The 15,016-nt window shown below is 35.4% G+C and overlaps 1 protein-coding gene across 5 annotated transcripts in view; it reads left to right on the top strand.

Annotated features, from left to right (window-relative positions):
• Nucleotides 1-15,016, top strand: part of SIPA1L1 (signal induced proliferation associated 1 like 1) — a 202,024-nt gene that overhangs the window by 141,437 nt on the left and 45,571 nt on the right. For all 5 annotated transcript variants that reach the window (XM_032188074.1, XM_032188075.1, XM_032188071.1 and 2 more), the window contains 3 exons: nucleotides 3,840-4,014; nucleotides 11,913-12,016; nucleotides 13,440-13,597. In XM_032188074.1, the coding sequence (XP_032043965.1) occupies nucleotides 3,840-4,014; nucleotides 11,913-12,016; nucleotides 13,440-13,597 (437 nt within the window). The remainder of the gene's footprint in view (nucleotides 1-3,839; nucleotides 4,015-11,912; nucleotides 12,017-13,439; nucleotides 13,598-15,016) is intronic.

Raw genomic sequence — 15,016 nt, 5'->3', positions numbered from 1 at the left:
AAAGGTCAGGACCTTACAAATATGCCCTTCAAGAACCTCAAATCTAAAAAATGTTGATTAGAAAGTCTTCCCAAGGGGGGAAAAATCTCTCAGAAACTTCTATGTAAATACATAAACTCTGAAATTATTTCTATTAGATATCTAATTAGAAAAGTAATTTAGTATAATTTGGTTCAGAAATCAGTCATGTATTTTTTTTAAAAAATTAAAGATGAAATTATCCTTACTTCAAGTCTTATCTGTCATTAGCAATCTGGAGTATGATATAGTATGTTTTTTATTACTATTTAAACTTTTGAAAATCATTAAGGGCAATTGATAGTTAAAAATGCACTTTCTACATCAAAGTATTTTTCTGTTTTTGTGGTAATGAAACAGTTTGACACTTCTAACAGAAAAAGATAAGCACACTCTGTACTAATTAGAAGCTGCATTTTTTATCAATTCCAAGCTAACACACAAATTTGGGTAACAGCTGTTCCACTAATTAGGTACACAGAGTGTTTATCACTTCTTCTTGCTGTGTGTGTCACACTTTCACTACAGCTTAAACAGGTGCCTGTTTGATATAGCAACTAGGAAGTTTTGTAAATTTAAGAGTTAAGACTGTGTAGTGACCTTAGCCTGACTTAGCTGTTAAATTTCACCCAATAACTCCTCCATTGAGACAAATTTGTATCTTCTAATAAAACATATTCATCAGTTTTGATTAAGGTAGGCTGCCTTTTTGTTTTAATATTCAAATGTGGTTTTAAAGCAGTTGGTAGCTTTCATATTTATGAATTTGCACTTATTTCAATTTATTTGCTTTCAGCTTCCAGACTTGATATCTTTCTCGGCTACATCTTAAAAGTCATTTTCATGTGTTTTTTGTATGCAGTCATTAAATCATCTGTTGATCTTGTTTATGATAAACTAAACAGATTGCACTTTTCAAGTCTCTCACTGCAACATATTTTCTCTGAATTTCGTATTATTTTTGTCTGAGCTCTGTCTCTTCTAATCTTTCAATTTCTCAAGAATGTAGATATCTGAGCTGCATACAATGTCCAGTATCAGAATGGGAATATGCTGCAAAGACAGGTGGCTCTTCTTGCCCATTGTTTTACTGGTGTTGTATGTCAAGTTGCATGTTCCTTACTTCCCCTTAGATCATTAAAGTCAATGTAACATCTGCTGTTCTGTACATACAGCCCACATTGTTCTCACCTAGCTGTTCTTTCTATTGACTTGATTAAAATGTGTTCATTTGAATGGTTCCACGGTAAAAAGCAATCCAATCATTCTGTTTCTTAGTGGCAGCTTCTTGGCTAATTACCATCTTCATCTTGAATGCAGAGTCCATGATAACTTTAGGTTTACGTCCAAATATGACTTAAAAATTTGGACATCAAGGCAGCTTTACTCCAGTAGAAGTTTATGGTGATTCCTTATTCACAAAAACACTGTGAAATGTCAGTTGGTTTTTAATATAATTCTGTATTTATAATAAAAAAAATTGCTGACTGCTTAAATGCAAGATGTGCTTTCCACTGTCTTTCACAGGGTACTAGACAAATACTGGAAGTGCACTTCTCCCTCATATATAAATAAGTAAATGCTTCTAGATTATTAAAATGAAGCTGCTACTTCGAAAGTTTTACCACAGCATAAATCATCCTTCAACCCCTTCTTTCATTCTAACTTTGAGTTATACACTTTAAGGATGCTAGATTTAGCAGAACGTCGAGATGTAATGGGAACTGTTTCTTTCTCCCACTGGATCTGTTTGTTTTTTTTGTTGTTGTTGTTTGTTTGTTTGTTTGTTGATTTGGAAATAGCAGGTTGTTGTCTTATGAAACTTTTTTTTTTTTTTGGAAGTTCAGCAAATCGAAAAAGGTATCATACTCTTTGTGTGGTCCTTACTTAGTTCCTCAGGTTGACATTTTCAAAGGTATAAAGGGCAGTTGTTTCATTGCTCCTGGGAGTTGAGGATCCTATTTATGTTTATGCTCTGGAAAATCTTTCCTTCCCTCAAAATTGAAACTTAATATGTGTGCTTGGTGAGAACTGTTTTCTTTGTCCTAACTTGTTCAAGTAAAATTAGTAGAACCTGTTGCAATTAGCAGAGCAGCTAAGCCATGAAACACTTTGACCCATCGTATTTCCTTCAGAGTAGACAGAGAGCACATTTGAGGACTGAGTATTGCCTGAGTAGTCCACATCAAGATTTCCCACTGATAATATGCAAAGTGCAGTTGCAGTTTTGGAAATTGACCTATAAATGTTTCTTTCATACAAAAGGGATTGACATGCTGTACTCATATTTTTACATAAGAAATTTGGACATATTTGGGAGATAAAAGTTAGGTAGTTCTTGTGTCAGAAAATTAAAAAAAAAAAAAAAAAAAAAAAAAATGTTTCAGAGGGGGAAAAAGAAACATCCTAGAACTGTGACTCATTACATTTGCTTAATTACTTCAGCAGGAATAACTAAACCAGATTGGTCTTTACCTGTCTTTTCTCCCTCCCTATTTTCCTGCTGCTAATACTTTCTCTGTCACAATGCATCTTGAGTAGTAAAAGAAGAATTCAATAATAAAATTGCATTTTTCAAAATTCTGAAGTTTTATTTCTTTCTTATAATAGAACAAATTCTGAGGGCTTTTAAAATAACCCACTGTAAATATAATTAGTTAAAATTAATGAATTTTACTTGAATTGTATCTATCCACATCATCCCAGAAGGTTCCAAGACCTTGTTTTGTGACCTGTTAGATTACTTTTGAGAGAAGTCTTGGTATATTCAGATGACTTTGTTTTCAGTGCCTGTTTATGGAAAATCTATCTAGACTTCACAGTAACCTGTAATCCAGACTTGTAAATCTCTGCTAGTTTTCATAGACTTTTCTGGATTTCATTCGGATTGATCTGCTTGATATTTTTTTTAAATGGACCCTTTGCAAAAATTGACAAGTAGGAGGAAAGATTATTTACCGTGCAGTAGGTATGCACTAGACAAATTAGGCACAATCTCCAGAACACTCCTTAGCACTATGCTGGTCAGAGTTTGTGTGTGTGAAAATGTTTACAGAGATGTCAGTAAACAGCTGTTGGTGCTGCTTTTTTCCCTTTTATGTCTTCTGTTTCTGTAGTCTAGACATAAAATATGCAGATGTGGCCCTTTTTGTGTGTGTTTCAGTGGAAACAGTATGTTTTGAAGACTCACAATTGTAGTTGGATTAAGAAATTACTTACTTTCGCATGGTTAGATTCTGCCTTATTATTTAGCCGTTTTGTTACTGCATTTTTTTTAAATCAGAGAAGGCCAACTAATGTCACTGAACCATTTTAACATGGTTAATAGCTAAGCACACTAATATGTGAATAATTTTTTTCTTCTCTTCAAAATGAAGGACCGTTAATGTTATCACCAGTTATAGAAATGAATGAGTGCCATGCCCTGCTTTTCCATGTGGAAGGTTTAGTATAGTAATGGCAGTATCAGCCTAAGTCAAGTTCCTGATGTTTTTCAGCCAACACTTGCAATGTAGCTCAATTTAAGACATTCACCGTATGCAAGCTGTAATCTCTTCTTCCAGAAAGTAAAGAACATCAATGTTTATTTCACTTTGGAAACCAATTCTATCTTCAGATTAAATATGCCATTGTCAAGGCAATCATGGTGGAAAACAATGAGAATTTTTGGAACTAGAGTAACATTTCAAATTAGACTGATGGTTGGGTATTTTTTTCTTTGTGAATTAAGGGTTTAATAAAAAATTCTCAAGTGAATTCAGTAAGTAAGCTGCTATATCACTTGGCATACATACAAGATTTTTGTATTTTTCCCTTTGCAGTTAAGTTACCAACTTAAGGTGGGTATCATGTACTGCAAAACTGGGCAAAGCACAGAAGAGGAGATGTATAACAATGAATCAGCAGGACCAGCCTTTGAAGAGTTTCTTCAGCTATTGGGTGAACGAGTTCGGCTCAAGGGATTTGAAAAGTATCGTGCTCAGCTGGATACAAAGAGTAAGAGATTTTGTATTTTTCTCTTAAGTGAACAAAATACATAATATGGTTGCAAATTGAATTTTTGCACATAATTGCTAAAAATAGCCTCTTCGCTATGGGAAGACAGTTGCTCAATATTGGAAGCGAAAGCAGAGCAAACACTTAATTTGACCCATATCCATGTGGTTTTTCAACTCTGATAATTATTGGATTTTTATACTAATTTCATATGAAATTGTCACTAAAGCTGCAACATGAAACCAGTAGACTGTGGAGCTGTTATCAGCATCTGAAACCCATTATCAGTATTTTGTAAAGAGTAATCAAAACAGTTGGTATGCAATTAATTTTTGAATAATGTGCTAATAGACTGAGTCAAAAAAAAAAAAAAAGTTTTGAGAACACGTCTTTGTAATTGCACCTTGATGAGTTGATCTGTTGTTTTTATGCAATGTCTGTTGCATGTACTTTCTCCTCTAAGCAGTTTTTCCTGCTATCAAATGTATTCTTCCCTCTGTGATACTTCTTCTGATTTATGGAAATAAAACTGTATTTGACAGTTTTAATCATAAAACATTGCGATAGAAATGCACTGGAAAGATGATTTGAGGTGACAGTAACTGTGAAAGAAATGCTCGTGTTTTGGAATCGAGTTTGTGAAATACCTGTTTATCAGCTAGTGCTAGTTTATTGAATTTGTAAATCTATTTAAAAATACTCCAAGGACAACTTTGACCTGTCTTTCTATGGGTATTGGAACTAACCAACTTCTGTGGAGATCTCTTGCTATTTTGCTTACTTGCAGCATAGGAATTTAAATAAGGAGTTGAGACATGACAGCAAAAAACATTCATCAACTTCAGTGCAGCAAAAATTGCTTTTGGCATGGTTCTCCTATGACAAATTCAGTAACTTGCTCTGCTTTAGTGCTCCAACATTCTACCTTGTGTGCTTGGTTCTTGCAGGGATCATGTTGCCATCTCCTCATGTTGTTCTTGATCAGCCAAAGCATTACTACTCTGAGAGTTAGAAAATTTCCTATGGTTTTAAACCTAGATTAATACATGTGCTTCACACATTTGCCATTAAGCCACCTCTTTTTGTTGCAATGCTCATGATACCCTTTGTTACTTCTACTCTCTTGAGTGCATTTACACATTGCAGTTCTCCTCTTTGCTTTTCTGATGTTAACCTTAATTAGCCAAGTTGCTTTTATTGATTTGGGAGGTGTGGATTTCCCTACTTCCCCCCACATGTGCAGTATTACCTGGTAACCTTCCTCTGCACTTGTCCCAGTTTGAATTCATTCTCTTAGTGGCTACGATTACATATGCTATTCCAGATGAGAGTCAGACAGTTTCTTGCCTATACTGGATATGTAATACAGTATATTCTAGGGTTGGGTTTTCCTTTTTTGTTCCAAAAGTGTTAGTTTGCCAGTTATAAAAAATAAGCCAAGTCAAAAATCAAACGTGTATAGAAAACCCAAAGTATTACTTATTATTTCATCACTTCTGGTTTTACATTGTGACCTCCTTCTTACTTTCAGTAGGTGCAGTAAAATATTATTTCCTCTTTCTTTTAGTTTAGTTAGTGTAAGACATATGAAAAGAAAACAAAAAGACTGTGGACTGTTCCCAGCTTCTTTGGTGACAGTCCACAAATTGTTTTCTAGTACATGTAAATGCTGTATGATTCAGGGTTCACTCATCTGATGAGATATACCCATTAAAGCTGCAACTGCCCTAGGTACTTGAAATTCTCTCCCAAACAGTGGAATATCCCAGTAATATTTTAGTTCCTTCTTGTTGCTTCTGACTTGGGGAAGGAACCTTGTCAAGTTCTGATTTTATGTACTACAATATACAACCTGTTGGGTGGACATATATATACACACTTTGAGTTAAGAGAATCTCTCCTAGTTTTAAGACGTATTCTCTTGTGGTAAAACGTTCCTACTCCATGCTGAGAGCTTAAGTTTTTTTCCCACTTCTGAGCAGGTTATGCACCCAATGGACTACCTGTTCTAAAAACACAAACAATTTGCTGTGATCAGAAAGGAAGGGGGATGATAAGTAAGTGGGAACTGCTGCTTTCATGAAGTGTTTCATAAGTTTTATTTCAGGCAAGATTTGCAAGTTCTCATGTGCAGGAACTCAGCAGCTGGAACTGCATGAACTCCTCAGTTTTCTGAAATCTTTAGGGTTAAGATGTCCGCAGGATCACTGAGGAAACATGAGGACTACATAGCAAGCATGAGTTCTTAACAAACATGTTTCAATACCAGCAAATGCGAACAATGGAAACAGATTTTTGTAATTCATCTTAATGGAGCTGGGTTTTCCTTTGTGCCAACATCCAAAGCACGGATTGGAAGTGGTGGAAGAAAAGATAGGTGTTTTGTGGGCGCAACACTAAGCTCTTTGCATAGCTACATCCAGGAACCGTTAATGCATTTTTTACGCAGACATAGATTATTAAGAAACATCTGCTTGGCTGAAGGTGTCCAGCCTCTACTACATATTTAGTAAAGTGATTTTGAGGTTTCCATAATTGAATGAATATTTAATTTGACATAGCATTAAGAAGCAGCAGCGTAGGGAGGAAGGAAGCACAAGATTTAGAATAGCTGCCCAATAGTGGAACAAAAGCAAAGCTTTCTTTGGCTGGAGTATTTCAGTGACAGTCTCAGAAACCTGTCTCCTTGAGAACAGTACAAAAAGCCTTGTGAGACATTCCAAACAGTGTAAGGACACCTATATGAAAATATTAAATATTAAAATATTAAATATAAAAATATTAAATATTCTTATTAAATCTTTTTATTAAAATATTAAATATTAAAATCAGGTTAATGCTGGGGTGTTGCTCCACTGGGAGTTCAATTCCTTGATGAGGAGCTGAAGTTGACAGTAAAAGTAGAAGTAGCTGTTTTGGGAGCTGTTGGTTCTCTCTAACGTAGGTCAGGGCTTTGCTGCCCTGCAGTCCTGACGCCATGCATCCTGCTGCTCATCGTGAGGCTGCTCGAGCCTTGGCAGGCGCTGTACGCAGCTCCTAGGACTCGCAGGTGGCTGAGGAGCTGTGAGTTTCCTCCTGCTCAAGAGCAGCTGTGTGTTGAGGTGTGGGCAACCCATGTTACTGCAGACCTTTTCTCCTGCTGCCTCACCAAACATCTGCATTCTCTTCTGGGGAAAAGACTGAGGGCTGATTCTTTTGCCTCTGCTTCTTAATCCTGAAAGATTGTGGTAGGCAAAATGCTAATGTCCAGAGATGGCCCTAAGAGCTGAACCTACACATGGGGAATATGTAAACAGCAGACTGCATACAGGCAGGACGTATTTAATAGTTACTCTGAGTATGTAACCTGTCTTTTCTGCCCTGGCCCTGAGACACAAAGCCTGTTCAGGAAGAGGCTGTGGTTTTGCTGTGACTTCGGTTTATAGGGTTTTATTTTAAATGCTATGATATATAGAGGCCCACACCTTCTCCCTTTTCCAGCTCTGTGCTCTTGCGTTGCTAGAGACCGCCATTGTGAAATAGTTCTTCTGTTCTCATTATTCAGGAAGTTTTCCTGAATGAAGATTGTGCTGTGCCGGCACAGCTGGTTGCAGAGATGCTCTTAAAAACAGATGTCTGTTCATTAGCGTGCAAGAAAGGTCAGAGCAATGAAGGCTACTTTGCTAGTTTCTGTACCTTTGGCAATACTTCACAAAATAGGAAAAAGCAGATGCATGATGTGAGACGGGATGGAAGACTTTCTCAGTGTGGAGAGAAGCTGACTTGTATATCTACTGTGGAAATACAAGACTTCTGTATTTTATGCAAATTTGGTAATTTCACTATAGCAAAAGGCAATTTCAGAACAGTTGTTCTTAGAAATTTTTAGAATTAGGGGCCTAATTGGTAAGTATCCGTAACTGAGCCAATTTTTAAAAGAAGGAATCTCATGCATCCTATTAACAGAAAGCCTATTTAAGTATACTGGATCCGTCAAGGGCTTTAGCTTTGGAGCTTCGCCAGTGCAACAGTGGAAAAGAACTGCTACTTTTAAAGTTTTGTTTGTGTGTTTTGAGCATTACCAGAGGGGAAGCAGTCTATCTCCTGGCAGCCTGCAGACTTTGGATAGGAAATAGAGCTTGAAAAAGTCAGCTCTCCCACGGTTGCTAGGAAGTTTTTGGGCATCACTTTAAAGTAATAAATACCACAGCAATCTTTGGAATTATAACTTCAGTCATTTGACTTTGTTTTTTCACTTGTCATACATGCTTTATTTCCCTTCCCCCTCACTCAGTAATATTTCTCAATACTTTAAATTAGTAAATGAAATCGGGTAATGCAGGGCCTGGTAACCTGACCTGTGTGTTCAGCAGAGCCACAGAGTGGTTGGTGCAGGAAATGGAGGTCATAAACTCTCTTACAACTTATATTAGTTTAAAATCCGTTTGATGAGATGAGCAGTTTAGCTACAAATGCTAAGTTTCTGGATTAGGTGTTCATATTGTATGACTTCTCGGTTAAGACATCACAGTATTAAAACAGGATAGAATATATTAAACAGATTAAGAATTTAAGGAATGTATGGACTACAAACTGATGTTCAGTTTAGAGGCTGTTAGTAAACTACAGTGTTTCAAATTAAATAATTACCTTGCACTTCTTAACTTGTGCTATTTTACATATTTTTAACCATGTGTAAGAAAGCATAGATTTATTATTGGGTCAGAGACATTCACTGGGAGGCTAATGACGAAGAAAGATCAGAAGTTCCTGGGAGTGCTTAAAAAACTGACATGGAGGGTGGAGGGAAGAGGGCATCTGAATTTCTGTGTGTTTGTATTACACAAATGTTTGTATGTTACAAAATAAAGGACTACTCAGAAAAGGTGTCTGAAAGTGACTTGGCTCTTACAGCAGTCAGACATGAATGAATGCTCGGTGTAGTCCTTGTATGTAATGGAAAGGGAGGCAGGTTTGACAGGTGCTGGCTGAAGATGGGCCAATAATCAGGAGAAACTAGGAAATAAGCCAGGGCTTTTAAACAGCAAATGTGAATTGGAGGAACATAAAGCTCTGAAGCTTTTGTTCTTGTGCTGCTTAATTGTGAGCACTGCTGCAATTTGTAGTAATGGCTGTTCTTTCTTCTGCCCAGTTGGTATAATTTTTTTTTTGTTTCCCTACAATCCTTCACAAACATTTTCCTTCTAAACACTGAGATGGATTTTCTACTCTTATTGATTTTTATACAGTTTCCTAGCACACAGTTTTAAAAAGCTGCTTAGGAGCATGCTGGCCAAATCAAGTGGCTTCAGTAAGGTTCTGCTTAATAATTGGAGTAATTGAATATACCACTATGAGCGTAGCCTTCTTATTGAATTTGCAGAACCAATGCTGTTGTGGGATTTCTGTGCATCTCGAGGGAGGAAGGACAATGAAGAAAGAGCCCTCTGCAGGGCTCCATTCATGAAAGTTGATAGTTTGGCTTACACGCATGGGTATTGTTCTAGTGTAGCATTTTCAATAATGAGTCAGAACTGCTTTATTCGGTGTTGTGTCCTGATATGCTCCCCCCTTAATATTTTTACGTGTGTTATTTATCAAAGTTTATGTACAACTGTACAAATTTGCATATGGGTTGGGGGGGGTGCAGTAAGGAGTTACGCTGATGTTTGGGTGACTTTCAAGTGCATCTGTCTCCTTCAGCATGCGCCGTAATGATCAGGCAGATGATGCAAGCTGCTGCGAACTGAGTGCAAGAAGAAATGATTCCACTTCAGCTGTCATGCTGTTGTAATTAGCATTAAAAAGAAAATATTCAGCAGATAGCTAGTTTTTTTTTGTAGTTGCAATGTTGAGTGTTGGAAAAGACAGCCTTTGAAACATTTTCTGAGTTTTTTGATAAGATTCTAGGAAAGCTTTTTTTCTCTTCACCTTTTACTAAATATAGATGATTTAGAAACGCAAAATCTCTCTGCAGCTCTAACGTAGAAATTTTTGCATTTAATTTTATGGATGATGTTGCAGTTTTTAACTGATACAAATGCTTCCTTTATTTTTCCGAATTTAACAGGAAAATAGAAATTTTTGTTAAAGCTTAATACTCAAAATCTAGGTAAACAATCAGTGCACTTTACTGTATTCTAAATACTTCACAAACCTCAGAGCTATCATTTCCTTAGTAACATGATCTGCCAGTAAAATATTCCAAGGTGTAGTGTTTAACAGCTTAACTTTTTTTTTTGTTATAAATAGCTGACATTATGTAAAGTAGTGGCATGTTTATATAACTTCAGATAACCAGGATGCTTTTTTTCTATATGTAAATTAGTTATTTTTAAAATTTTATTTGAAAACTGGCTTTTTGCATTGTAGATAGCAATTATGTTTAATAGAGTGTGTTTACTGTTTTGGCTTTAAACGTATTATTTGTTAAATCAATGGAACGCTTTTCAGGGTGTGTTTATTTTATTTTATTTTTTTAAGATAGAAAAAGTAAAAATGAAAGTTCCCAATTTGTCTGTAACCAAGTGTTGTCTTCAACCAACACTTCGTAAACTTTAATTATCCCCTTCTTTTTTTTTCTTCCTAAACTTCATAATCCCAGTTTTTATCATTTTCTCTCCACATGGAAGTCTCTTCATCCACGTATAATTATTTTTGTGGCCTGTTTCTGGATCCCTTCTATTTCTTCTATAACTTTTAAAATAGGGTGGCCAGAGCCCAAACCAGGTGAGAGTACCTTTGATTAATATACCAGCATTATAGTGTCATTGTCAGCTTTTTCCACCATCATCTGTAAGCATGCAAACACCCCATTTTTGACTACTGCTTTCCATTAAGCACTGCTTTTAGTGAAGGCTATTTTTTTTGAGTTATTACAGTTAATTCAGAGTCCTGGTATTTATGTTTAAAAGAACCTTCTCTGTTCTTTCCCATATTGTGCATTATATGTCCATCAGTTTCCAGTTACGCATGAGATCATGGTATGCGTTCCCAGTATCTGTCTGCCTTCCTTTTCAAGTCCTTTTTGCATTCTGTGCAGTTCAGTTTCATTCTGATTAGCCTGAGATGCTGGATGGTGTCTGAAAACCGTGACATCTTGCTACTCACATGTTTTTTCCAGCATATCAATAAGCTTATGTCACACAATTTCCGAAGAATCTCTCCAAGTATTGCAATGCACTGTATTTTTGAACTGAGTTGAAAGTTGGCTGTTGGTTTGTTCTGTTGGCTTACTGCTCTACAAAAGCACTTCGCCATTTCTGGGTGACTTTTCTGAACTCTGCTGTCTCTGAGATACTGTCAGAGTTGGGTTTCTATCCTTATGCCTCCCCAAAAAATCCCCCCCCACACATACCATTTTTAGAAACGCAGCAAAGGGTGTAAAAGTAGAGATGAACTAATGGGCGAGTGACTTCCTAACTGCGCAGATCCAGACTAGCCTACCAAATGAAGCCAGATTGCCCCATTGTTTTAACACAAACTAGGAAATTTCTATTTAACTGCATCATATGTAAATTAATACATTTACTTTGAGGAATGCTTTTTTATTATATTACATTACTCTGTATCTTAGCACTTTTATACACATGTAAATCGTGTGTTTGTGGAGGTTAATACCCACCTACATTTTATAAATACAGTTTGTGCTTCTTCTCCATATGTTGGTCATTTTTCATGCTTAAATGGGCTTTTTTCAGGATATTCTGATATTCTTGCTATTCCTAGCAAATTCATCTGTGTGTCATTTTGCTTTGGCAGGTGAATAAACTCTGGGTGAGTTTTTATTTGCCTTCATGTAAGCTAGGATTGAGGATGAATAGGAGTTCTCATCTTGCCTGATGATTTTGTTGATAGTAATGAAACTTGATTTTTTAACTCCTTTTAATAATGCTTTTTTTTTTTTTCTTTAATTGAAGCTGATTCAACAGGTACTCACTCTCTGTATACAACCTACAAGGACTATGAAATCATGTTCCATGTATCTACTATGTTGCCATACACTCCAAACAACAAACAACAGGTAAGGTGGACCATGTCTAACAATTAATTTTTCCTCTGTCTGAAAAGTAGTTGAACTAATGAATAATTATGTTAACTTTTATTTGTTACCAGCAAATGAAGCACTTAAAGATCAAAAGTAAAACTGGCCATCTCTGTGTCAAAAGATGAGCAAATCAGGTCATTGTAGGTACACCATAGCTATATTTTACTACAGAGGACCATTTTCTATTTCTCTTTGGATTATTTACTAAAACTTTAATTACATCGGTAGCACATTCGTATTTCATATATGAGGTCATACCTTAAGTCCAAAGGGCCATAGTGTACACAAAGTAGTTTTCTAACTTCTGCAACAATGTCAATTATACTTCAAGTATTGCATTCAGCAAACTGTAATGTGTGTGGAATCAGAGGTGATGAGTGGGTGGTACAGCACACTGCATAGCCATTTGAAAGAAGACGAGACAAAATCCTTTAGTTTTTTATTTTATTTTTAGCATAAGAAAAGCTATATAGGCTGACATGCTTTGTTACTCTGAAGCACTTGTAAAAAGAGAGAGACAAACTAAACAGGTGACTGCTTAAAAACAATAAAAAATGACATTTCTTCTGTGCTTTACTTGGACTACTGCAGTTAAGTAATATTACAGTTTCAAATTAATGGAGAGAAATAGAGACATTTTCCTTTCAGAGAAAAAAAAAAACAAAGGCCAATAAGGATCCCATGATACCTTTTATAAGAACAGATGTTAATCCAAGTGTCCTGACCAATTTACAAGTTAAATAATTACATTGTACTTATATAAATTCTCCTTCTGATACATTTGAATGAAGTTAATTATATTTTCCTTTTTAAATATTAGGCCATGTTGTTGCGTAACGTGTGTTTCCATTTTAATCTAGAAATTGTTAGTTTTATTCTTTTACACATTATTCTTTTTAGCTTGCTTTTGTATACTAAATATTATACTATTTTATTTATCTTTACTGTAGTCTTGCACTTACTGAAAGAAGCCTATCAGAAAATTTTTATAGGCTGTTTTAAGGACAATGACAACTTTTTTCAACTTGATTTAGAACCTAACTTCTGGCTTGTGGAATTGTGTGAAGCAGGGAATGTTTTCCAGCTTCTGTCTGTCACTGATGACTGATTACATACTCGCAGGTGTTTATTGTTTTTCTCGTTTTTATTTATATTAAACTTTCCTCTTCCTGTATACGTGTATTAGATGTAGAAATGAAATTGGTATGGAAATAAATGCCCATGCCTGAAGTTTGTTAGATAAATAACTAACATTCTGTTACTTAGCATGTAAATCCTTATCTGTTTTGGTTTTCAGCTTGAAATATAAAATTGAACAATAGTAATTGAAAATAATGAGAAATAATTGAAAAAATGTGAGAAGACTTATTTAACCTGTGTTTGTTGTTTTTTTTTTAAGCTTCTGAGAAAACGACACATTGGAAACGATATTGTGACAATAGTTTTCCAGGAACCTGGAGCACAGCCATTCAGCCCAAAGAACATCCGATCCCACTTCCAGCACGTCTTTGTCATTGTGAGAGTACACAGTCCCTGTACTGACAGTGTGTGTTACAGGTAGCTGTCACTAGTTTCACTGAAAACATGGAATTGAGTGTAAATGGAGGTGTAGTTCCTTTTTTTTTTTTAAAAAAAAATTTTCAGTAGAGAAACATGATGAAAGATTGAGGTTGAAGAGATTTGGGGATATGGGAGTTTATATCATTGTTTCTTAAAAGGTAGATAGACACATGAGTATCTAAATGAGAAAACTCTTGTGTGCTCTTGCTTCGTCTCTAGTCAAGCATTCAGGAATTATTTGAAATGTCTGTTCTCGTTTTGATTCTCTTCATTAACAGCATTTGAGATTTTCCTTTTTTATTTTTATGAATTCACTTTTTGTTCAGGTAACTTAGACATCTGAGTTTGTGCCTTTTTTGAAATGAAGACAGTGGGGAAAAAGTATGACTAACCCTTCGATAAGAAGCTAGTTTATTGGTAACATTTTGTCTGAAATACCTATTACTTACTTTACTTCTGTCCAAAAATAAAATAAACTATTCCAGAGCATTATGCAGCAAAAAGTCTTATTGTAACCTTCAAGTTCTTAAGATTAAACTAGAAAATGCTAATTAATAGCAACATACAATGAAGTATTGCAAGATAAGACTCCTACCTGGTGTAAATTTTTTAACTAAACTAAGCATAGAAATAATGCTCTTTTAACATAATTGGAACTTTTTACCTTTGCTACATCCAGTAGCAAAGGTAAAAAGTAAAATTTTTATTTTAAAATACTAATTAATCTCAGCAAACTATTATTATTATTATTATTATTATTATTATTATTATTATTATTATATTTGATGCGTCACAGTAATGGGTTTAGACCAGTTACCTTGAAATGAGATAGGTGAACATCTGTATTTCAGTAAACACGGATTAATTCCAAAGCTAAGTGTTAAATTCAGGCAAGCTTTTATGTAAAGGAAGAGCTAAAGCAGTTGACTAGTGTCTTTGAAAAACATGAACGTACCATCTCAAATAGATACAGTAGGGTTTGAAGGTTTTTTGTTCCCAACAGTTTTTGGTAATACCCTCATGCAGCAGTACTGGAATCAGTGCTGTACTTTGTACATATATTTAACTTTCCTGGAGTTAGGCATGTTTATGTTGATACTCATTTTAAGGCAGTTTGTTGACTGTACGTAACTAGATAGATGTTTTTTAATCTTCATGTTGTTTCCTGACCCTTTCTACTAAAAATCCACAAATGGTGAACCATAGAAGTTGGGGTACTAGAGTTTTAAGTTCCCTCAAAACTGTCATTTTGTGTTGTACTTCTGAAGACAAAATGCTGTTTTGTTTATGTGGACGTAGGCTGTTCTTAAACTTTCAGACGTTTCAGGAGAAAAACAAAACAAAATGATCTTGAAGGAAAGGGAAAGTAGGAAATCCCTCCACTACAAATATATTTTCAATCTGAACTTGTGTATT

The sequence above is a fragment of the Aythya fuligula genome, chromosome 5 (genome assembly GCF_009819795.1).
Source record: "Aythya fuligula isolate bAytFul2 chromosome 5, bAytFul2.pri, whole genome shotgun sequence".
Classification (NCBI taxonomy): Eukaryota; Metazoa; Chordata; class Aves; order Anseriformes; family Anatidae; genus Aythya; species Aythya fuligula.
This window is presented reverse-complemented; position numbering and strand designations above follow the sequence as displayed.